Source organism: Lagopus muta, chromosome 1 (genome assembly GCF_023343835.1).
Source record: "Lagopus muta isolate bLagMut1 chromosome 1, bLagMut1 primary, whole genome shotgun sequence".
NCBI lineage: Eukaryota > Metazoa > Chordata > Aves > Galliformes > Phasianidae > Lagopus > Lagopus muta.
In genome coordinates this window covers 60,867,286-60,889,625 of record NC_064433.1, presented here as the reverse complement: position 1 = coordinate 60,889,625, position 22,340 = coordinate 60,867,286, and the positions used below count along the sequence as shown (strand labels likewise).

Sequence of the window (22,340 nt, the reverse complement as noted above, 5' to 3'; positions counted from 1 at the left end):
TTTTTGCCTGGCTAGGCACAAAGGGGGAAAAAAAGGCAAAAACTCGCACAAAAACCAACCTGTGCCTAGCCAGACCAAAGCTGAAGTCATTTAGCAGGCCAGTGGGGAAGCTTTAATGTTCCCAAACATCTTGGCATGGTCTATTCTTAATACTAATTTAGAACACCTAGCACTCTACATAGCTGGAATCTGTGTGCTGGGAGCAGGAGCTGTCCTATGGCCTGTTCCAGCTTTCCTAGGATCTGGTGAAGGAGAGAGCATCAGTCATATCAAAGAGGTGTGAAAAGTTGAAAATAGAAAGTTTGGTGTATGGAACTGAAACTGAGCCATGGGGAACTTGCCACAAGAACTGTGCAGTGGCCCCTGGCTATTTAAAGCCCCACTACCCACTGTGCAGCTGGGCACGGGGGGCTGCCTGTCTGCAGCTTGTGCTGCTGCACCATGGGACTGTGGTCCTGCTGCAGGGCATCCCACTGTCCACTGCACCCCATCGGAAGGCAGTTGCCTCTGTGTTTCACCGCTGCAGCTTCCTCTGCAATGTGTTTCCAGTGCCTGCTTTCCCACAGAAAGACAGCTTTCCAACCTAGCCTGGTTTGGTTTTATGGTCCCAAACTCAAGCTTTACTGCTTTGAGATAATTCAAGCAATTCCCTTCCTTCCTTCATATTGTTCCCTTAAGGTATTTATAGGCAGAACACTCATCCCCACAGAGTTGTTCCTCTCCACTCCTTCTATCTACCACCTTGGGCTTCCTAAACCATCTGATGGCCGCCACAGAGCACCGCATGGTCCTGCAGCTCCTCTGGCCTCCCAGGGAGAGCAACCTCCATAAACACCCCATCCTGTGCAGGGCTGCCCCAAGCTCACTGAAGCTGACTGCATGGATGGAAGTGGGCAAAGCTTTTTTAACTGATGTTGGTGACACGCACAGGGTGAGTGGGTAGGAAGAAGCAACGCTGGGGTGGCCACTGGGGGGGCTGCCCATCCCACAGCTCCATCTGCTTGCAACGATGCCAGCTGGTGAAATCGCACACGTTATTGGCCAGATCTGACTTTCTGTGCCTTGGAAGCGGTCTCTGTGATTGTTGCGGGTTGTTTTCAATAGCTCTCAACTTACAAGGTCTTTTATTATTAAAAAAAATTAAAGTAGTTAAAATTTGGATTAAATTAAACCGAGCGGGCTTTGTTCTCCCCTGGAAGCTGTTTATGTAGCATCTGTTTTGAATAACTTTAAAGCTCAGTGCATCCCGACCAAAATAAAATGGTGAAACCCCAATGCTTGCTGTGATGTTTCAGAAACATCAGCACGTGCACCCCTCTGCTCGGCGGCATCCCAAACACAGCCCCGGCGTTGGGCTGGGGCCAGCCTGTTCTGTGCAGCTGGCAGGGAGCAAGCAAAAGCATTCAGAGGCACCTTTACAAATGCCTGTATTTTTTTCTTCCTTTTTTTTTTCTTTTTTTCTCTGATTAAAAAAAGAGAAAAGCACTGTTAATTGCAGTGCTGGCATTAACGCGCGGTGCTCTGTCTGCCTCCCGCCTGCGCCCCGCTTTCCGCTGACCTCCGCCTCCTCCTCCTCCTCTTTATATATTCATGAAGCACAGGGACACAGCGGGTGGGGCGCGGATAAATAAAAGCTGAGTGAGCTGAGACTGCACACAGGAAGAGGAACTGTGCATGCGGCAACTCTCCAGGACACAGCCCGCTGCTTGTCTGGGCCCCGCCGGCTCGCCAGAGAGACGATAACCCCACTGCAGGGTGTGAGGAGTGGAGAGCTGCCCTGCGTGAGTCGAGCCAGGGATGAGGTGGTGACTCTGGGGATGGCTCCTGCTCTGGTTCAGAGCCAGGCCCATGGTGCGGCTGCTCGTGGGGCTGAGGAACCCCAGCGGGAGCAGGGCTGGAGGAGACACAGGGCCCCGTGTGTGTGTGTGCAGGGAGGTAATGCGGGACGCACACAGATCTGCTCCGAAATACTCAGCCCTCCCCCAGCCTGCTTTGGTGTGGAGGGATGGGTGCAGAGGGTCACCGGCGCCTGGCGCTGACGGATTATGTTGCAGCTGAGCTTTTTTGGGAAGGGCAGAGTTCTCCGAGTTCACATGTGCCTGTTGCCTGTGATCTCTTGCTGCTTCCGTGGGCTCCCTCCCATTCTCTTTCCTTGAAGATTGCAAGGAAGGGCTGTGCCTCTTGGGCTACAGTGGGGTTTTCACCTGTAAATTATTCCCTCCAATAAGGGTGCAGTGAGGCTTTCCCCCAGCTGCACGGAGCTAGCATCCAGTCAGCTCTGTGATTTGGTGCACCCTGTGTGATCACAGAAGTCCCTTGGGCATGCAGTCCCCAGCACCCCTTGTTCTGAGGGGTTCTGCACAGTTTACCAGCCAGCATCCCAGCCTTACCAACACCTAGCTCCAGGTCTGGGCCTTCCCAGCATCACAGGTCTGTGTGATGTGCTGCCTGATCCCAGAGTAGCCTCTCCTCTCCACTCTGAACACCGTCTTGCCACACGCAAGCAGCATTGCTGGGAAACGTGAATGCAGCTCCTGTACATAGGGGACATCACTATCAGATGCTCCCCCAGCACTAAGCTTCCAATTAACTCACTTCTCCTGCAGGATGGACCAGCAGTTTCATGTCTCAGTGGGTTGCTGCTAAGATGTTGCCTCTGCCTTGTGCTAACACATTGACTTCTCCTTGTGCACCAGGTGCAGCTCCAAGATGAAGCCTCCATCTGGGCAAGGCATAAGGCTGGCGTGCCTTCTCAGCTTGGCTTCGCTCTGCCTTCCCACCCCGCTCTGGGAGGACCGAGACTCCCTCATGCAGGAGGAGAAAGCCAGACTGACAGGTGGCAATTTGGTGCTGAGCACCCAGGAGCAGCAGCTCAGCACGAAGCTCATCAGCCTCAAGAAGAAAGAGGTCGCAGCAGCCTTGAACACGGGGCAGTTCCCTCCTAGCATGCACTTCTTTCGGGCAAAAAGCCTCATTGAACAGAGTGCAGTGTTCAGCATCCTGAAGCGCATGCCAAAAGGTAGGCTTGGGCTTAACAATTGCTCATCGTACTCATCCTTTTCTTGCCTTTTGCTCTCTGTGCCAGAGCTGGGAAAGAGCGTGGGATGTAGCAGAGCTTTAATCACAGATGGGCTTCCCAGTGCTGGGAATAGTGCTGGCAGGCTGGTGTGAAGAGCCCTGCCTCTCAGCTGGGGGCAGGGGAGAGGAAGAGGTGGCTAGATTGCATGAATGCTCATTTCCAGCAATTGTAGCATTCACCAATAACTTGCAATATGGATATTTCAGCCTTTCAAAGGCAAGGAAAGGGCAGAGGAAGTTAAGATGAAGACATCACAGACATCCATGTTCAACATGGTCCTTTATCCACACAGACACAATAGACTTGCTACCAATCAAACATGCTCAGTACTCTGGGTTACACTGAAAAGGGGGAGAAGATATTGCAGCCAAGTGGAAACATAAACCACTGATGCTGGGCAGCAGCAAGCCCAATGTCTCCACTTCTCTGAGCTGCAGACAGTTCAGTGGAGAGATCACAGTAATTGCTGGAGAAAGACCTTGACTCCTAGCTGGCTGCTTTCTCCCTTTGCAGGAGAGCTCTCGTTCAGTAAGGAAGCATTGAACAAGGTGCCTTCTTTAACTAAAGATAAGAGACAGTTGCAATGAAAGTTGCCCCTACCTCTACAGCTGTGAGAATGTTCACCATTCCAGAATGCCCCTTTTTAGATTTAGCATTCCGTGGCCTTGCCTATCTGGCTGCTTGAAAACAGGTTGGTGAATCACTTGGAAGGACTTGGCAGTCAGATTTGCTTTTCATTTGTCAGGCGGTGACACTGGTGCATGGATAAGAGCTGTCTGCTCACCACCCAGTGTCTCCCTCCCACTGTCCTGTGTCAGATGAGGCTCCTTGGCTTGCAGCATCCTGAGCAGTTGCTGCAAGAGATTGGGATGCCAGAGTTGCCTTTTCTTCATTGCTGAATTGAGAAGCAAGGAATAAAAAAGTGTTCCTCTTTTTGCCTCAAGTGGAGTCAATCTTTGAGACAAAGGGAGAATCAAAACAAAAATCTAACACCTTTCAACCTATGATATAGTAAAATATGTTCTCAATCTTTGCAGGAGCTGTGGGTTTTAGGCTCAAAGTCACATCCTTGTAATGAGTGCCTTGCCTGAGTGGACCTCAGCCTTGATCAGAACCCCTAGGAATTACTGTTGTTTCAAGCACTATTGTCATTTCTTTTGTTCTTAACACAGGAAAAAGTGCAGCACTGTAAGAGGCAGGAGGATCTAGACAGCTGTGGCACACGTTCTGTTGCTCTGATGAGAGCAGTAGCTGCAGATGCTCAGCATCTTAGCTTTCAGACCCTTTACAATGAGGGATTATAGAGGCTATCTATATATTATAATCAGTTTACTACAGCTTACAGTCTTGACATTTCAGTTTGTCCAATGTCACATGCATATTGGCCTTTGTTCCTGCTACTCATGTTCGCCTTTTACTCCTTAGGGCATCAAAGCTATTTAGACGATAACATCTCCCCTAGACTAATAGAGCATGTGTCTGTAAGACTTCAGCTTTAAATTCTTTCCCTTTACAAAGAGGAAGTTTATTTCAAGCATAAGAAGTCTCTGCAAAAAGAGATGTCACCAAAATAAATGGATGAGCTGTGGAAGGTGAGCATGCAGAAGCCTCCTGTGCCAGGAAGACTGGCAGTTGCCAACATGCTGCACAGTAGCAGAGCATGCCAAAAGCCCATGGTACTGGCCAGCAGCAGGTGCACAACACAAGCAAGCAGTTATTTGATAAGGGAAGTGCATCTGATGGCAGTTCCCCATGGTGTCACTGTCTATGATTTTGATGCATGCCAGAGTTCCATAGAGATGAAGGAAGAGATGCAGACTAGATGCAAGGATTGAGGCTGGGAGTCACAAAGCTGAGATACAGAGGTTTTCTCCAGGCCTGTCTCTTGTCTAGCATGCTCTGTGAACTGCTGACTACTGCAAGAACTCCTCTTTCAGTCAGAAGAGCCCAAGCCATCTCTCAAAGACAGCCTGAAAGAACACTTTCTGCCACAGTGGGGAAGCTCAGCTCCCTTTTGCTCCCCCTGCATATCTAATGGGCAAACTCAAGCTCTCATGATGTTAAGCCTCCTTTCCTCTGCTCCCAGAACATCATCTCATTTGGCTTGCTTTCCCTCTCCCCAGGTGCTGTCCTACACCTGCACGACTATGCCATGCTGAGCGTGGACTGGCTGGTGTACAATGCTACCTATCTCCCTGACTGCTACATCTGCTTCACCCACACGGGCACTGTTCGGTTTCACTTTTCCAAGCCTCACCCTCCTCATCCAGTGCCAGCCCAGTGTTCCCAGTGGGTTTTGCTGGAGACTTACCGAAAACAGCTGCGCAATGTGACTGAGTTCGACAACAGGTGAGCAAGCAGGAGGTGTGAGTGCTTCATGGTGCCATTGCATGGCCAGCAGCATTGTTCTGGACCAGTTTCCCCATTTAGTTGTTGCCCTGAAAGCAGGGGACTATATTTCAAGTTCTGTGTACATAACAAGCAAACGGCAAAGAACTTGAGGCATTAAGTAATGCAACAAGAAAGACATTGAAGCCCTGGAGCGTGTCCAAAGAAGGGCAATGAATCTGGTGAAGGGTCTAAAGCACAAGTTTTACAAGGAACAGCTGAAGGAAGAGGGATTGTTCAGTTTGGAGGAGGCTCAGAGGAAACCTTATGGCTCTCTACACCTCCCTAAAAGGAGGTTGTAGTGAGGTAGGTGTTGACCTCTTCTCACAGTTAACAGCAAGAGGATGAGAGGTAATGGCCTCAAGTTGCTTCAGTGGAGGTTCAGGTTGGATATTAGGAAAAACTGATTCTCAGAAAGAGGAGTGAAGCACAGGGACAGGCTGTCCAAGGACGTAGTGGGATCACCATCCCTGGACGTGTTCAAGAAATATGTGGATTTGGTGTTGAGGGATGTGGTTAGTGAGCATAGTGATGATGGGTCAACAGTTGGACTTGATGATCTTAGAGATCTTTTCCAACCTTAATGATTCTATGATTCTAAGTACACTAAAATTAGAGGCTACTAACTTTGAAGTTCTCTGTTGCACCTCTACTTTGGTCTGTTGTACAGACAGATTGAAGTCAGTGGTTTAAGTTGCTTCATGTAACCTGCCCCAACCTCCGCCAGCACCTGCTGGATGTGCTTCCAGCAGGGAACAGGGTTCCATGGGGAAGGACCCCACCTCACTCACTAAAGTAACCATGAGGAGAGCAGACAACTGAGATAATCAGTCTTAAGATCCTCAAGAGGGATCTCAGGCACAGAGGCAAGCCACCTGCCCCCACAAAAGGGGTTAGGTCTCAGCCAGGGCACTGGTTGAACCAATGAGCCCTACACATGGGTTCTGTGCCTGGTAGCACACCATCTGCTAGCAGAACTCTCTCCTCCAGGTCAGGTCTCCCATAGCCATCTGGGAGCTCACAGCCCAGCCCACTCCTCCAGGCATCACTCACCATTCTGCAAGAGCTCCCTCCCTGCTGTCATCCTTTTATCAGGACCAGGTGTGAGCAGAGTGCCCCGCAGTCACCTCACATTTAATGACTTACAGGTGGGTGCGAATGGCCTGGCTCACCCTCCAGGCATGGTACCAAGAAGACCAAGCCTGATTTTCCCATGGGTCTGTTCATCTTGTGACAGAGCCCTGCTGAAAGGCCAAGGGGAGCGTGTGGTTCTACATTGTGTCTGGAGGCTGGATACCATGCACTAAATAATGCATGAAGGCAGACACTGAGTGATGAGGACAAAAAGAAACACTAAGTTGTGAGATGGTCAAGGAGCACTACTGTCTGCTGGGCTCCATGAGTCTGCTGGGTTCCGTGGAAAAACAGTGTGTGGTTCAGTGTAATTGAAGACAGTATTGTGGAGCTGGCACACAAGGGGAAGATAGATGAAGGTGACATAGGTGACCGTAATTATGGCGCTTCCTGAGTGAAACTTCATGGTTTTGAACGTATGTGCACATGTGCTTCTAAATCAGGACCTCCTAGGTCCATACCCTCTGTATGGAAGCCGTAGGACTCCATGCTGCAGCATGGGAAGGAGGTCAGGCTGGAGGCTGGGGAGCTGTCAGGTCAGCTCCTGTCCTACATAGGTCTTGACACTTCCAGAATGGAAGGAGAAGGTAGTGCTGGGCTTAGGACTCCCAACCTTCCACATCCTAAGGCTCTACTGTCCTGACTCATGGTGGACAAAATAAGATCAAGTGAGAAGTCACTTATTCACATCTTCCAAAGAGAAAACCTGTTACTCATTCCTTCAGTTTCTTCTGGGAGTAATGAGGAAAGACCATGGGACCAGCACTCTTCAGCCCCACCAGGAGACTCATAAATAATGTGCAAGAGATTAGATGTCAAAACAGCTCCACTTTTTTAACCACAAGCAATTGCTCTGGGTATCTCAGGCCCTTGTGTAGATCAACCCATAAGTTGTATTTGGGATTTAGTTGGATTTATGTAGCTTGATGCCTCCTCCTGGCAGAGGCTTTTGACTGTGGCATTCTCTACTGCAAAAGTCTCACAAAGGGCAGAAGGGGAAACCAAGGCAAAGACCAGTGAAGTGATTTTCCTCAGTAAATATGTGCTGCAGCCAAATACGAACATGGATCCCCTACGTCCTGGGTGCTCAGACTTGTACTGGTCTTTATTTCTTGCAAAATTGCAACAGAGTTACTGCACATAATGCGCAAACACCGGAACAACAGCCACACTGAGGCACGTCCCCTCTTATTTTGATCTTATCCCTGGGTACTAGTCTGAGGGTTAGGAATGCATTTGGCTGCCTGAAAATAGGTCTCTAGCCAGGAATTGGCCCCAGTCTGTTCTGCTTCTCAGTTCCTGGAAATCCTCCCAGCCTCTCGAACATGTGCATCCCAGGCTACCTCTCTTCCTGCGCTTCTCTTTGCCCTTGAGCACTGACAAGCTGAGGGAAAGCAGATGTTGCAGGGAGGAACGGATGGATAGTTGGGTGCTTTCAAGGAGCTATCAAGTGAGCATGGCAGTTGGGAAAGGGTTCTCCTACAGGATAGCGTGGATCAGCAAATGTGAAGGAACAGGGAAAATGTTTCCCAAAAGCCTGCACTGCACCTCTCTTACCTTCCCACATTCCTGGCCAGGAAGGCAAGAGGGTGGGAGGAAGCCACACAACATTTCTGCTGTATGTTTTTTTTGTGTACATTTACAGATATATATCCACATATACATATACATTTATATGTGTATTGGAAGTAAGTCTTTCTGTTTGCTTGCCTCAAAAGAAGGTTTTGTCATTCACATCCAAATCGCAAGTCTTATGGGCCAAGACCGGAGAATATCCTGTTACTGGGGTTAGCTTCCAAAATGATGCTGCTGGGAGAGTCAAGACACCACAGGTTAGGAGACAGAGAAAGGCAGGAAATTTTGCTTTGAGATTTAAAAGAATCCTCACTTATTTACTTGTCAATCAATTATGATATATGAGAATGGCATTTTTCCCCCTCAAAAAGCAACACAATCACCACAATCTCTAAAGTGAGGGCTGACAATGGGCATGCCCCCAGATATTTAAGGGAAGCGGCGCTGATATGCCAGATATTTGTGAACCTCCCCCTGCCCGAGGGTGGGGGCCATGCCCCCAGGCACAGCTCCCTGTCACAAGGATGAAGTCATCTGCAAGCAAGCTGACACGCGGCTCGAGCTGCGGGAGAATCCCCTGGGCGCCAGCAGACCTCCATCACCTCCCCTCTGTGCCCTCCACTGCCTTATCTCAAGGAAAATAGGGCAGTAGACACACACAAAAAGTGTACACAAAACCCCACCAGAGAAACAAAGCACTCCACTCTCTGTACAAGTCTCCCCTTGGGGAGGAAAGAGGGGAAGAGAGAGAGACAGAAAGCGAATGAGCCACATGTGACAGATGTTAGCCACTCTATTTAATGCACCACTGGAAGACATTCAGATACTATGGCGAGGAGCGAGATATAATTACCCATGGAGGAGAGAAACAGAAGCAGGAAAAAGATGCTCTTTAAAAACAAGACAACACACCATTCACTTCTGCACTATATAGTTCAAAAATGCAAAACAGTTAAAAAAATAGCAAGAAAAGAGAAAAGCAAAAACATGGTCGAAAATGAATAATCCTGAGCTGATTGTTTTTGTTGTGCCCCTTTGGGCATACGCATTGCAATAGCATCGTTCACTGCCTATATGACATGACATGGAAGGCTATTTGTAGTCTGCACCTGATCACTGGCTGGGGTCCATTCTGGAAAACAAGCAAAAGTGTCTTTATGAAGCTTTGCTTCATCTGCATGATCTCCTCATGGCGAAAAATTATCAGCCCAAACCCTTAGGAGATTATCGGGTTATCAAGGCTGGGTCAGCACTGCACCATAAATCTTCAACAGTTATAGGGATCAATAATCGGTCTCAAAGGAAAGGGGATTATAAAAAAAACGTTACTTGATTGATGTGCTTTTAGGAGCAGGGCGGTGTGAGGATTTATAGCCCAAGGCTGGGTAAACAACCTTGAGTCCATACAACTTGAGTTTAAAGCAGGGCATGAGGTGGTGGGGAGCTGCCTTTGGCCAGGGCTGGGGTGATGACAGCAGGGAGCACTGCCACATCTGTTTTCCCAGAGGCTTGCCAAGGTGCCTGGCTGCACCTCCTCAAGCACACCCCCTCACTGGTAGCCAACGATAGGTGAGCACCTTACAGATGCCCCAGTTCTGGGGTGATGCTCCAGCGTCCTTCCCTGAGCTGCAATGCCATAGCATCACAGAGCATCACCCCTGTGCCTCCCTGGGTGTGGCAGAGCTTCTCTGCCAAGTCATATTGCTTGCTGGACTTGTCTGGGGATGATGTCAGGCTTGTGTGATAGTGCAGTAGAGATGCCACTCTAACGCATAGGAGGGCAAAGCTGAAGGTTCTCTGAATTTTTTGACTGGCTGGCATTTCAAAGCTCTTCCTCAGTGTGATCCAAATATCTTTTCTTATGTACAATTACGTTTCTGAAATAGTTCCCAGCAAAGAAATTAGCTGAGTGAAGAAGAAATGGAACTGCAGCTGCAGGAATAGGGCCCTGAGGGAGGGGAGAGGCAGCCAGCAGGCAGCTGCTGAGACGTCGGCTTCATTGTAAGGTTGGGATGGAGGGATGAAAAAGGATGTCCCATGTCTTAGTTTATGGGTCTGGTCCAGATCATGTTTGTGGGAAGGAGACTTCAAACACCAAACGTTATTAAAAAACAGTAACTGCTGTCAAGGGATGCCAGGTTTGTTTCAGTGGAGAGGAGGAAGATTTCTGGTTCTCAAACATTTCCTCTCTGCCCATAAAATCTGGCACATTTTGATAAGAAGAAAGTACTGGGGAAAGTTACAGGCTAGAAGTCACAATAATGGTGGTGTTGGCATCTCCAGGAAACTGCCCAGTGAACTGATAGAAAGGTGTCAAAATACTTGACATACATTTAAGATGCCTGGGAGAATATATGGTCTGTGGGAGTAACACATTAGCCTACTTTGAGATTAAGAATAGTCCTGGGTGACAGAGTGCAATTCTTAGGATATAAAAAACATTATGCTTGCTTTTCTAAGTCTCGTTACACCAAGATAATAAAATCATAGAATCGTTGAATCGTAGAACTATGGAGTTATTTGAGTTGGAAGGGACCCCTAAAGGCCATCTGGTCCAACCCCTGCAGTGAACAGGGACACCCACAGGTAGATCAGGTTGCTCAGAGCCCCCTCCAGCCTGATCTTGGGTGTCTGCAGGGATGGGGCACCCACCACCTCTCTGGGCAACCTGCTCCAGTGCTTCACTGTCCTTACTGTAAAAAACTTTTTCCTTGTATCCAATCTAAATCTCTCCTCCTTTAGTTTGAAACTATTTCCCTTTGTCCTATCAGAACAGGCTCTCCTAGAGCCTGTCCCTTTCTTTCTTCCAGCCCCCTTTAGATACTGAAAGGCTGCTCTTACATCTCCCTGGAGCCTCCTCCATGCTGAACAGCCCCAGCTTTCAGCCTGTCCTCATAGAAGAGGTATTCCATCCCTGGGATCATTTTTGTGTCCCTCTAGATGCGCTCCAACAGGTCCACATCTCTCCTGTACTGAAGACTCCACATCTGGATGCAGTATTTTGGACAAGGCCTCAGCAATGCAGAGCAGAGGGGCAGGATCACCTCCCTGACCTGCTGGCCTTGCTTCTTTCTGGATATTCCCTCAAAATGATGGGTACTTTGAACGTCAAGTGTTACTCAGCTTAACACGTAGTGCATGAATTTTTATCTGTCACAAGGTAGAGATATCATCTGTATCAGCCATCAGAAGAGTTAAAACAGCTGGAAAAAAAAACAAAAAAGATCCGACTGTCTCCTAGTTGTATCAGTTGCTAGACCTATATGCCTTGCGGTATTCTCAGTCTTCAGATTAGGAATTGGGCCTCTGCTGCAGCAGGAGCTGCTTTGCTTCTTCCCTTGGTCCTCCTCTATGAACACATCCCTCTTTTTGCAGGCTGAAAGCCAGCTGACTTCCCCCCTCTCCTGATTCTTCCTCTTCCCTTTCCCCTTTTCTGCAGCTTGCTGAGAAACTTGACCCTGGTGACGGATGCCCCGGAGCTGGCCTACCCTTCCCAGGCTTTCATTTGGAAAAGGTTTGAAGAAGTCTTTCTCATCGCTTCTGGACTTATCTGCTATGCACCTGTGTTCAAGGCCTATTTCTACCAGGGGCTGCTGGAGCTTTATGAGGATAACATACAGTATGTTGAGATAAGAGCTATCCTGCCTGCGGTATGTATTTTTTGGCTTCTCTAATATTCCTTTAAGTTTTTATTTCTTCAAAACTTTTCTCAAGCCCTAGCTTGAATTTAGTTCTTGGATGTTTGCATACCTGGCCTTGTCAGGACGCTGGAAGAGCTTTATCATATTCAAAGGTCTTTGCAGGAGATTTGCATGCTTGAGGGCTTGGAGACGAGAGACACTTTGTTCTTAATGGTTAAGGAAGATACCGATTGTGGCAACAGTACAAACTGCCTTGTACCATCTGACTGGAGCTGTGTCTGATCTTGCTGGTTTGGAAGATGCTTAGTCTGTGCCAGAATCACCTGTTCTGGAATACCTTCCCACCTGCAGCAGAAACTTATTCTGGAACAGCTGCATTGTTTTAAATTTATGGCTTATTTCAGAATGACTTATCTGAGCAGGATACTGCACCAACTGCAAAATGTAGCTTTACTCTGCAGACAACCTAAAATTCTGGGTAGGAGATGCTCCTTGCATTGTTGCTAGTGCTGAAGTCTGCTGGTGACATGTCAGACTTCCTCCTGAGCACCATCCAGCAGTCCCATGTTGTCTGACACCTTCCCAGTACCCTGAGCCCACCGTGGCTGCAGCAGATCCCCCAGCTCAGTGGCTATTTCCATTTCCCAGACACATATTCCATCCAGCTCTTTAAGCAGAGTGCGAGGGGGAGAGCAAGGCAGCTGTATGCCTGGGGCTCTCATCCATGCTGGGGCAATGGCACCCACACTGCAGGAGCTCGCCTTGCAACAAAACCTGCCAGGAGCGATCACTGAAGTAAAGTAAATGAAAGCTGGGATTTAGTGTGAAACAGCAAACGCTGCAGAAAAGCCCCCCAGCAGTATTTGCAAGTTCGGCTGTGCAAAGTCTCAGCTTTCCGTGAGTAGTGGCAGTGGAAATGTCGCTATGATATCTGCAGCCACCTGGGTGTTGGCAAGGAGATGGCAGGAGGTGATGGGGCACCGGGCTCAGTGGTGGGCAATGCAAAGCAGCAGCACGGAGGGCTGAGTGTGGGGAAGCTTGGTTCTTGTATCTCATACTGGGGAGAAAGGCTGTCCTTTTTTTCTTGTAATAAAACGACCCCTCTGATTCCTGCTGGCCACGTGGCCCACAGGTGTATGAGCTCGACGGCACTCGGCACAACAAGTCCTGGTCGGTGGCAGCGTACCAGGAGGTGAGCAGGCGGTTTGTGCAGGAGCATCCCGATTTCCTCGGAGCAAAAGTTATCTTCACAGCACACAGGTAGAAAATGAGAGCTATCCAAGCAGGGCTTTTCCAGGGGTGGGCTGGAAATGCTGCCGTCATTGAGCAATGCCACACCTGTGGGTCTCCCCTGGGGATGAGAGGATTGAGCTAGGGGAAGGCTTTCACACAGTCGTGCCATCCCTGTGGAGCTGAGCAGGGACAGCAGTGCCCGAGTATGGGCACAGGGCACAGCAGAGGTCCTCAGAGGACCCTGTGAGTGCTGTTCCCTGGCAGCCTACATACGCTGTGTTTGTGCTGCTGCTCACAGGCAGGCACGAGGCTGTTCTCCAAGTCAGCCAGATGCCACAAAGTCACGTGAGGTGATCCTGAGCAAACACAACATATCACTTAGTGGCATTTACTCACTCTGTCTCAGCACGATGCAGTTTCCAGTTCAGAGCAGCTTGTCTCTGGCCAGTGTGGATATGAACAGAGCCCTTCTGGAAAACATGCTTTGATGTGTAAGTCCAGCAGGGCTGGGGGAAAGCTAGATTTAAAACTACTGAAATAAAGCTGCTGTCCCAACTCCCAGTAGAATGGTAGAAAGGCAACAACAACAACAATAAAATCCTTTTTTTCTCCATGCTGAAGTGTTCCTTTCTTGGTGTAAGAGAAAAGCCAGCGAGTGTTAGCCAGGCATGCCTCACCTCAAGTGACAGAATTGTCTAGCCAGGCATTTCCTGGTTGTTCAGAGGTTTCCTTTCAGAATATCAATTTTCTACTGCTGTTACTCAGGAGATCTGAAGCTGGCTGTCAGATTCAGAAGCAACTTTGCATTTTGGAAATAACCCTGAGGGTCCCAGTTCACAGTTGAGACAACTCCAAAGAAGGCAGGCCTGTGGACGTGAGCCTGCTCATTGCCCTCTCTCTTGTGCTTTTTAGGATGCTGAATATTTCCCAGATTAAAGAAGCCATCATCACCGCTATGGAACTCAGAGCCCACTTCCCAGATACTCTGGCAGGCTTCGACTTGGTAACTGAATTTCTTCTGTGGCTTTGAGTTAACCCCTAGAGGTGCAATGTAACTATGTGTAAGTATGGCATGTGCTATACCAGAACCAGATCCTCTGCCACTGTATTGAAATCAGTGTAAACAAGTCAAAAATCCTCTAGCTAAGGATACTGATGGCAGTAATTGACCAAAAAGACCAAAAAACAAAAAAACCAAACCCTGAAAGAATCAGCCCCATAGCTCCCACTCAGAGCACAGCATAGTACTTCTGGTGCAGTTGGCACCACACGGTGCTTTCCTGCTGTAGGGCCCACCATCTTCCAGAGCATGTTCAAAAACACTGTTCTTCTTTCTGCTCCCCAGGTTGGCAATGAGGATGAAGGTCATTCTTTATGGGAGTTTAAGGATGTCCTGACCATCCCATATTCCCGGGGGGTCAACCTGCCTTACTTCTTCCATGCTGGAGAGACAGGTAAGCATGAGGACTCAAGGCCTGTTACTGCTTACAGAGGTAGGAGGTGAAGTCTCACAAAGGAGAGAAGTAGCAAGCCTGGCTGGTGGGGGTATGTGCTGTGTTTTCCCTGTGCTTCCCACACCAGATTGTGGCTGTAGCATTCCTACATGGGGCCTCCAATACCTGTGTAGGCATCATGTTGATCAGCATCTCTGTCCTGTGTGTAATTTGTAATCACTCTGCAAGAGCTACTACTGCTGCTGGTCCCAACACATTGTTCAGTCAATATGGGTAGTATTTATCCAAACTATGCATGACAGTTATGTCTGACTACTGCATTGCACTTTTAAATGTTGACATCTACAGTGAAAATATCTAAATCTCAACTAGTTGCCCTGGGTTCCCTTCACATCCACAATGTTAAGGTGCACTGCATCTCATCCTAATACAGTCATTCCCTAGAAATCAGTACCCATCTCCCTCGACTGTGAGCAGAGACCAACACGATTAGCTTAGGTGCAAGAGAAATACTGTGGACATTTACTGCCAGGTGAGATGAGTGGCTCTCTTGATGCTGAGCAGTGCCATGTGCAGATTTGAATTCCCATTTCACTGAAAATGTGAAGTTGGAACGCAGAGCATGAGCAATCCCCTCATCTTGCAACCAAGGCATGCATTAAGAAAACCATCTAGCAGTTTGAGAAGATGCATTTCCTTGTAGCACTGCAGTGATTCTTGCCTATCTCTGTTCAGACTGGCAGGGCACCTCTGTAGACAACAATGTACTGGATGCTCTGATACTGAATACCAGCCGGATTGGCCATGGACTTGCACTCACCAAACACCCAATAGCCAAAAATTTGTCTCTGAAGAGGGATATTCCTGTAGAAGTCTGTCCCATCTCCAACCAGGTATGTTGGTAAAAGCTTAGGTCTGAGGGCTGGGTCATTGGAATGGTATCTGCCAGAGCAGTGAGGTGCAACTCACTGGAACTGGAGGCAGACAGATATTTTGTTGTACACAGGTTGGCTCAGTTTCCTTTGTACTGCATTACACTACAGTCTGCTATATAGATGCGTGCTGCATGAGTATACAGCTTGCGACACCAGTTAGCTCAAAATCATTTAAATTCATATCCAGGGAAACCTGGAAAGGCAGTGCTTCTGGTGGAGATGAGGCTCAGAGCCAGGGAAGTGCCTAAAGAGACACAATGGAAAATTCATTAAAGCTAGGAGGGCTGGGAGGTGAGAAGCCAAGACAGCAACTGGAAGTCCCTTTGGTTTGGTAGAATTCATAGCCAGGCGAACTCTTTTTCTACACATTACTATTTTTCACTCAGAGGGTGGTGGAGCACTGGAACAGGTTGCCCAAGGAGGTTGTGGATGCCCCATCCCTGGAGACATTCAAGGCCAGGCTGGATGTGGCTCTGGGCAGCCTGGTCTGCTGGTTGGTGACTCTGCCCTTGGCAGAAGGGTTGAAACTAGATGATCATTATGGTCCTTTTCAACTCAGGCCATTCTATGATTCTATGATTAGCATGATGCACATTGTCCCCTGGGCACAGCAGGATGGATGCTCAGAACAGAGAGATGCTTTGGTGGGCCTTGAGGGAGAGGACCCTGACACCAACTCCAGGTGCCCCAGGGTAAGTGTCAGGGAAAAAGTGTAACCAAAAGACTGCTCCTGAAATGCTCACATTTAAGTTATATTAAATAAACAGATGTTATTCACACTGCTAGCCTTGACTTGAGGCGATTAATTTAAGAAACCAATCTCCTCATGCAGTCAGTGGAGAAAAGTAGGCTCCTCCAGCAGCAATTCAGAGCACAATGCCTAATATGCTTTGAATAGCCTTCTTATAGGCTTCTCCCCAGTGTCTGCCTGCTTACCTAAGCAGCTACATCAGGTACCCAGTGTGATGGGTGTAAACATGGCTACACCATAACCTGACATGGTGCTGTCTTCCCACCAAGGTGCTGCTGTTGGTGTCTGACTTGCGGAGCCATCCCGCAGCCAGTCTAATGGCTGAAGGACACCCTGTTGTGGTCAGCCCTGATGATCCCTCTATCTTTGGGGCAAAGGGTGTCTCCTATGACTTCTACGAGCTGTTCATGGCCATTGGAGGGATGAATGCTGACTTGAGGACCTTAAAACAACTTGCGCTCAACTCCATAAAGTAAGTTTCTCATCTCTCTCATCTAGGCATAGCAAAAAAACCATCAGTTTTCTCTCAGAAAAGCCATCTCATTTGGGTTTTGGTTGCAATCTCCTCTGCCACATGAACTAAGCTTCTGTTTATCCAAAGCCTCCTTTGCATGTCTCCTTCAGGAGGAGAACACAGGGACCCCCTGTCCGTGCCCTTGAGTGCTTTTCTCTGTTCCAGTGTCTCAAGTTTTTCTTTCTTTTTCCATCCTTTGCGAAGTTTCCTCCAATGTCTGGTTCTGGGTAGGGGAGAGGCATTATGTCCTTGGACCATTTGCCTATTTCTGTTTGAATCTGACTTGTCCTGACATTTGCCACTGGGGAAACACAGGAAAACAATTAACCAGCTTGCAGTTTGGCTGCATTTAACCACTTTTTCTGTTTACCCAGACAGCTATGAATGTCCCAAAATAGTTTGACTATGGTGCGCAGGGCCTTTCTCCGCATTCCTAGAATTTTGTCTGCTTGCCAAATCCCACGCCAGTCCCAAATCCCTGCACGGCCAGGAAGACAACAAACATTCCTACTGATTTGGATCAACTCCAAGGGGCAGCAGCAGAGCTGTCTGTCCTGTATGAGGCACTGGGTGCTGCTCAGTGAGCCCTCAGCTAACGGAGGTGGAGCTGAGGTGTGTTCTCACGGTGCAGCGCTCAGTAGCTGCTGAAATGGCTGGGACACAGTGTTTCACTGAGCAGTATGGGTATGTCCCCAAAGGGTTAATCTGTTGCTGCTTCCTGCCTTTTCATTGCGGTCACTGATCTTGGAATAGCTGCCTCCTTGACTCCTGTCTGATACAGGCTTCTCAACTCCTTGCAGATACAGTGCCATGCTACTGGATGAGAAAGCCAAGGCCAGAGAGGTCTGGCAGAAAAAATGGGACCAATTTGTGGCTGATCTCACTGATAGCTCGTTGATGGAGCTTTAGAAGGGAAGAGATCTGTCTCGGAAGGCATTTGGCAAGCCAGAGAAAGCCAACCTTGTTGCTGGGAGGCAGCCTGCTTCTTCCATGTGACTTGAGCAGATGAAGGAACCTCTACGTCTCAGCCAGCCATGGGCAATGTGGTTAAGCTGAGCTTAATGCTAGGAATGAGCTGTGCTATCCTGTAGAAGTCAAGGGCCAGGGGTGAAGCAGCGAGCCTCTGTAACAATACCAGCACAGCATGCCACTCAAAATAGTCAAAATAATTGTAAGTTGCCGATGACCAAATCCTGACATCCTTATTTAGAAAAAGCTTGCCTTCTAATTAGACTCAGTGGATCATTGCCAACATGAGGATCCCTGAATTTTGCCTTACTGTTACAAAATGCAGACCTTGTCCAGAAACAGCTAAGACAAACATCCAGCCACTTGGGCCACTGACCTTCGGAGAGCAAGGACTGAAAATGACTCTTGTTATGTTTAACCCTGGGCCTGCTGCCAAAATAGCACTGCTGGGTTGAAGTACCAGTCGTAGGTTTGATGTCTGCTATTTCAGGACCTACCATGGCTGGAAACAAGCAGATGGAACCATACAAATGTTCCCAGATTGTGTAAGCTTGGTTGCACAGAGATCAGAAGGACAAAAAGAGGTGCCTCATTTGCCCATGGCTGTTTTCCTTTCTCTTCCCTGCAGAATCCTTTCCTGTTTTCTGGTCACAGGAAAGCTAAACACTTTTCATCTGAGAAAACCCACCCTGGCTTCCCAGATCCTGTTTGACTAAACACTCATCCTGCCCTTCAAGGTATTAACATAGGCTCTGAATTTATAGGAAGTGCCTTTTGATATCAAGATCAAAATATATGATCACTACTGGCCTTCATTGCCTTATTCAGCCCATTCACCTTGGTGATATTCACCTTGGTGAGAACCAATCTCATACTGTGCATATCCAATAGGTTCACTTGGACTTTTGCAGTTGCCAGTATTTTCACTAAAAGTTATTACAACAGCTACACAGCAAATTGTGCCTAGGCAAGTGGACTCCCTTACTTAACAAGCTCAAAAATATCATGGAAAGAACTAGTTTCTTGGAGATTAAAAAAACTTCATCAGGATGCTAAATAAATCCAGCAAAATCTGTGAGTACACGGAACAAGGAACAAGCCAGGATCAACCAGCATCTCTCTGGCATTAGTACAATTGCCCCAGTTTACAGCAGCCAAGGGAAATCTTACAAATGTTCCTTCTGAAAGGTGCCTCCTCCTCAGAGCCCAAGATTGAGTGGACTGCTGTTTCTTGATCTGACCAGCTTGGGCAAACTGGCTCCCTTTAAGCTAATAATCCTGCTAATTGTCTCAAGCTGCCTGGTCGTTGTTTATTTCCACTAACCTTGGTTAAAACACCTTATCAGGAGACAAATATACTCACTACAGAAGCAGATCAAGCTGTGCAGCCCACATATCCCTTGCGTGCTCAACGTTAAGAGGCCCACATGCTTCTGTCTAGTAATCCAAGGCAAAACCAACAAAAATTCACTGCAAATGGAAGGCAGCTGGGTTGCAGAAGCCAGCGAGGCAAGCCACTGAAAGCAGAAGTAGAAGCCAGTCAGACACCGCATGCAGCGGGTGGGCTCTGTGCTGGGTTCTGCTGGGCCTTGCCAACCAGCTGCCTTCAGCTCCAGATCTGCCCGCATGACCCACACCTTCCTCTTGTCCCCCACAGCCAATCTTTGCTGTTCAGCCTTCTGTGGGCCTCACTGCACATCTATCCATGGGATGAACTTTATACTGGAAGAGGAGTTACTGTAGAAGCACCTTTCCTCCTTTTCCTCCTCCATGGGTATAGCATGCAGAGCTCAGTCTGAAGTTCCCAATGCAGGCATTCCTTTCACACCCATAACAACTACTGCCTGGGAAAATATCTAATGTCTAATCCTGCTGAAGAAAGCTGTTGCAAACAGGTAGGATGTCTGCTCACCACTGACCTAAAGCCAAGTTCCTCTGAGTCCCCTCAAAATTTAACCTTTGCTGTATGGGAAAGGAGGAAGTATTTATTCTCTATGAGTTTCTTCCTCCAGGGCAAGCCTCACTGCTGACCAAATGAAGCTAATAGCAGAAACCAGGAGCCACCAGTGAGTGACACTGTTTGGGATTACAGCATAGAAATCACTGGGGAGTTCAAACTGTGCAGGTCTGAGGTGGTCTTCAGACAAAGCCCTCAGAAAGGTGAACCTTGACTATACAGGCCTACGTTCTGACTTGTGATCTCCTGCTGCTGAAGGTGTCCATCTGAGGGTTGGTCAGATGGCAGACACTTTCCTATCCTAATCAGGTGTGTTTAAATGTGAACCTGAACTGAACCTCTGACTCCAGAGTATAGCCTTCCTTGTACCTCTTTCTGAACAGGGCATTGCCTATGTGGGGCCTTCCCAGGAGTCCCCTTGGAAGATGAGCTGTAAGTGTTTTCAGAGCTGCAGGGTTAGACAGGAGGAGGGCTGCCCTGATTTGCAGCTGGCAACCAACTCTTTCTTAGAGCATGCCTTATTTCAGAGAAGGATCCTAACAGAAAAATCTAGACTGCATCCCCACCTCTCCAGCTCCAGGTGTGCAAAAAGGAGGGATTAAGGCTGAACCGCTGCAGTTGAGAAAGTGGAATCTATTCCACTTAAGACAGCTTCAAGGCTTAGGGTAAACTTGGCTGTGGGGCTTGGCTGGGACTTGGCTTTTAACATTCACAACAACATTTTAAGTGTTTTGCTGCCAGTTTGTTTCTGTACAATTAGTACTTAGATCCCTGATCACTTTTAATGTACATCATATGCAATGCTCTCATGCACATTTCCTTCTGAACACAGTATTCATTTAAATCTTTAAACCCATTCCCAGTACTTCTCTCTTTAACAAATGAACCAACAAAAACAGAGCTGAGGATACCAGTATTTTATGCAAAGTTTTCTTCTGGAATGTACAGCACAAGGGGGATGTTCCACGTCACTCAGAAGAGTACAATTGTGAGACTGAAATGCCCTCTCAGCATGGTGCAAAGGGCAGTCTGACCCACAGGGCTAGAATTTTGGAGCTGAGCCTGGGTTGCCCTCCCAGTCCCTCTTTCCCACTCCACACAGTAGCTGCATCCAGCTCTGGGTCATGGTTTCCAAGGAATATCACCTGACGGACATGATCTGCCTGTCTCACCTCTCCTTCCATTACAGCTTGTACCATCTCTGCAGTGGCCACAGCACAGCAAGTAAAAGGAACTACTGCAGGTCATTTCACCCACTTCTAGCATGATTTTAACAGAGGAAAACAAGAAGGGTAAACACTCTGTGACCAGCCCATTTCTTTCAAAGTTGACAAGTGCTTCCTGGAGCATCAGCTAACTGTGTGGTACAGCCATGGCCTCTTTTCCCCAGTGCCAATAAAGGTGAGCATGGGAAGAAAGGGCCAGCTAGAGAACCTGAGACATGGGTGGCGCTGGAGTGAACAGGGCTGGAGGCAGCAGTGAAAGTGGTAGGAGGCTGCACTGCACAAAGCTAGAGCTGATGGGGAAGAAGGAGCCCCCTTTCATGTTCATATGGGTTCAGGAGCAAGGAAGGAGAGCAGAAAATCCTGAGATTTTTCTGTACTGGCTACCTCAAGCTGTCACAGGCACATATCAAACCTTATGCCTGCTCTCTCCCTCACCAGTTGCTCCCTGTGGCCTCTTCAGGCTTGATTTGTGTAAAAGGGAAGTGGACAGAACTTTGTTAGCCGCACACCATCACAAATCCATGGCTGTTCTGTGGCACAGCAGCTCACATCACCTTTGGAGCACTCCAGTAAATGAGGTGTTTACCTTCGGGTCACTCACTAGTAGGAAACTGCTGATCCAGCACTATAAGTTGCTGTCAAAAATTAAGCCAGCAAAAACAGAGAAGTGGAAAACAGTTGGTTGAAAATAGAGGTAGGCCCAAGTAAGCCAGTGGGGCTATATGCAAGCCTCCATTGCCGCAGTGGGACCAAACAGAAGCCAGGTGCTATGCAAACCCTTCTATCTGGCCATAAAGCACAGGGCTGCTCAGCCTGAGGTAGGTTTTTCTGCTGCAAATCGCTGAATTAGTCTCTTTCAAAGCAGCAGAAGGACATTTCCTTGGCCAGAAACGTGCAGCTTTAATTGGCTAAGTGCTTAATTCCTTTCTTTAAAGGTTTGCAGCAGTTGCAATGATGGCAAGTGGATCGAGTATTTTCTGCCTGCTGAGGGACAGGCAGGTGAAGGGTCTGGCTCTCAATTCTCCTGGCCTGTCATTTTTATCAGGCCGTGTCCTCCCCCTAGGTCATTACGGGATAAGAAAGGCATTTTACTGTATTTTCTCAACCTCTCGGTTGTCCATCATTCCACAGGCAGTCTGCAGCAGGGAGGGAGAGGAGATAAAGCCGGGGGAAGGGCTGTCTCGACCCACTGGGGCCTCTGCAGGAAGAAAAGCGAGGGAAGGTGGGCTGCTTCCAAGGAGGGTGTTAGAAGGTCAGTAAGGGGGTGATGACAGGGCTGAGAGCCCGGAGAAAACAGAGCTGCAGGGTTTACACAGAAACCAAAGCAGGAGGCTGTGGGCAACCAACTGCTGTGCTTGCCTTGAAAGCGAGGGGGGCGGGGAAACATCTAAGAGAGGAAAAAGAGTCTCAGTGGGCTGGCTGAGAGGGGCAGAGACGGCCTCTGGGGGTGTTAGAGATACAGCTGGCAACAGATGCGCCCCTAG

The 22,340-nt window shown here is 48.3% G+C and overlaps 1 protein-coding gene across 1 annotated transcript; it reads left to right on the top strand.

Annotated features, from left to right (window-relative positions):
- Positions 1–1,656: 1,656 nt before the first annotated feature.
- ADA2 (adenosine deaminase 2) lies at positions 1,657–22,327 on the top strand. The gene is made up of 10 exons (XM_048931753.1): positions 1,657–1,781; positions 2,697–3,019; positions 5,203–5,428; positions 11,616–11,826; positions 12,950–13,077; positions 13,963–14,053; positions 14,396–14,504; positions 15,240–15,397; positions 16,460–16,662; positions 17,505–22,327. Exons 2-10 carry the CDS (start codon positions 2,710–2,712, stop codon positions 17,611–17,613), a joined length of 1,545 nt encoding a protein of 514 aa, XP_048787710.1. The 5' UTR covers positions 1,657–1,781; positions 2,697–2,709; the 3' UTR covers positions 17,614–22,327.
- The last annotated feature ends 13 nt before the right edge of the window (positions 22,328–22,340 follow it).

Excerpts from the sequence above, each read along its gene's own strand:
- ADA2 (XM_048931753.1), top strand. The coding sequence starts at position 2,710 with ATGAAGCCTCCATCTGGGCAAGGCATAAGGCTGGCGTGCCTTCTCAGC. Across the intron at positions 11,827-12,949 it reads TAAGAGCTATCCTGCCTGCG|GTGTATGAGCTCGACGGCAC; the intron begins GTATGTATTTTT and ends CGTGGCCCACAG. Across the intron at positions 14,505-15,239 it reads CTTCCATGCTGGAGAGACAG|ACTGGCAGGGCACCTCTGTA; the intron begins GTAAGCATGAGG and ends ATCTCTGTTCAG.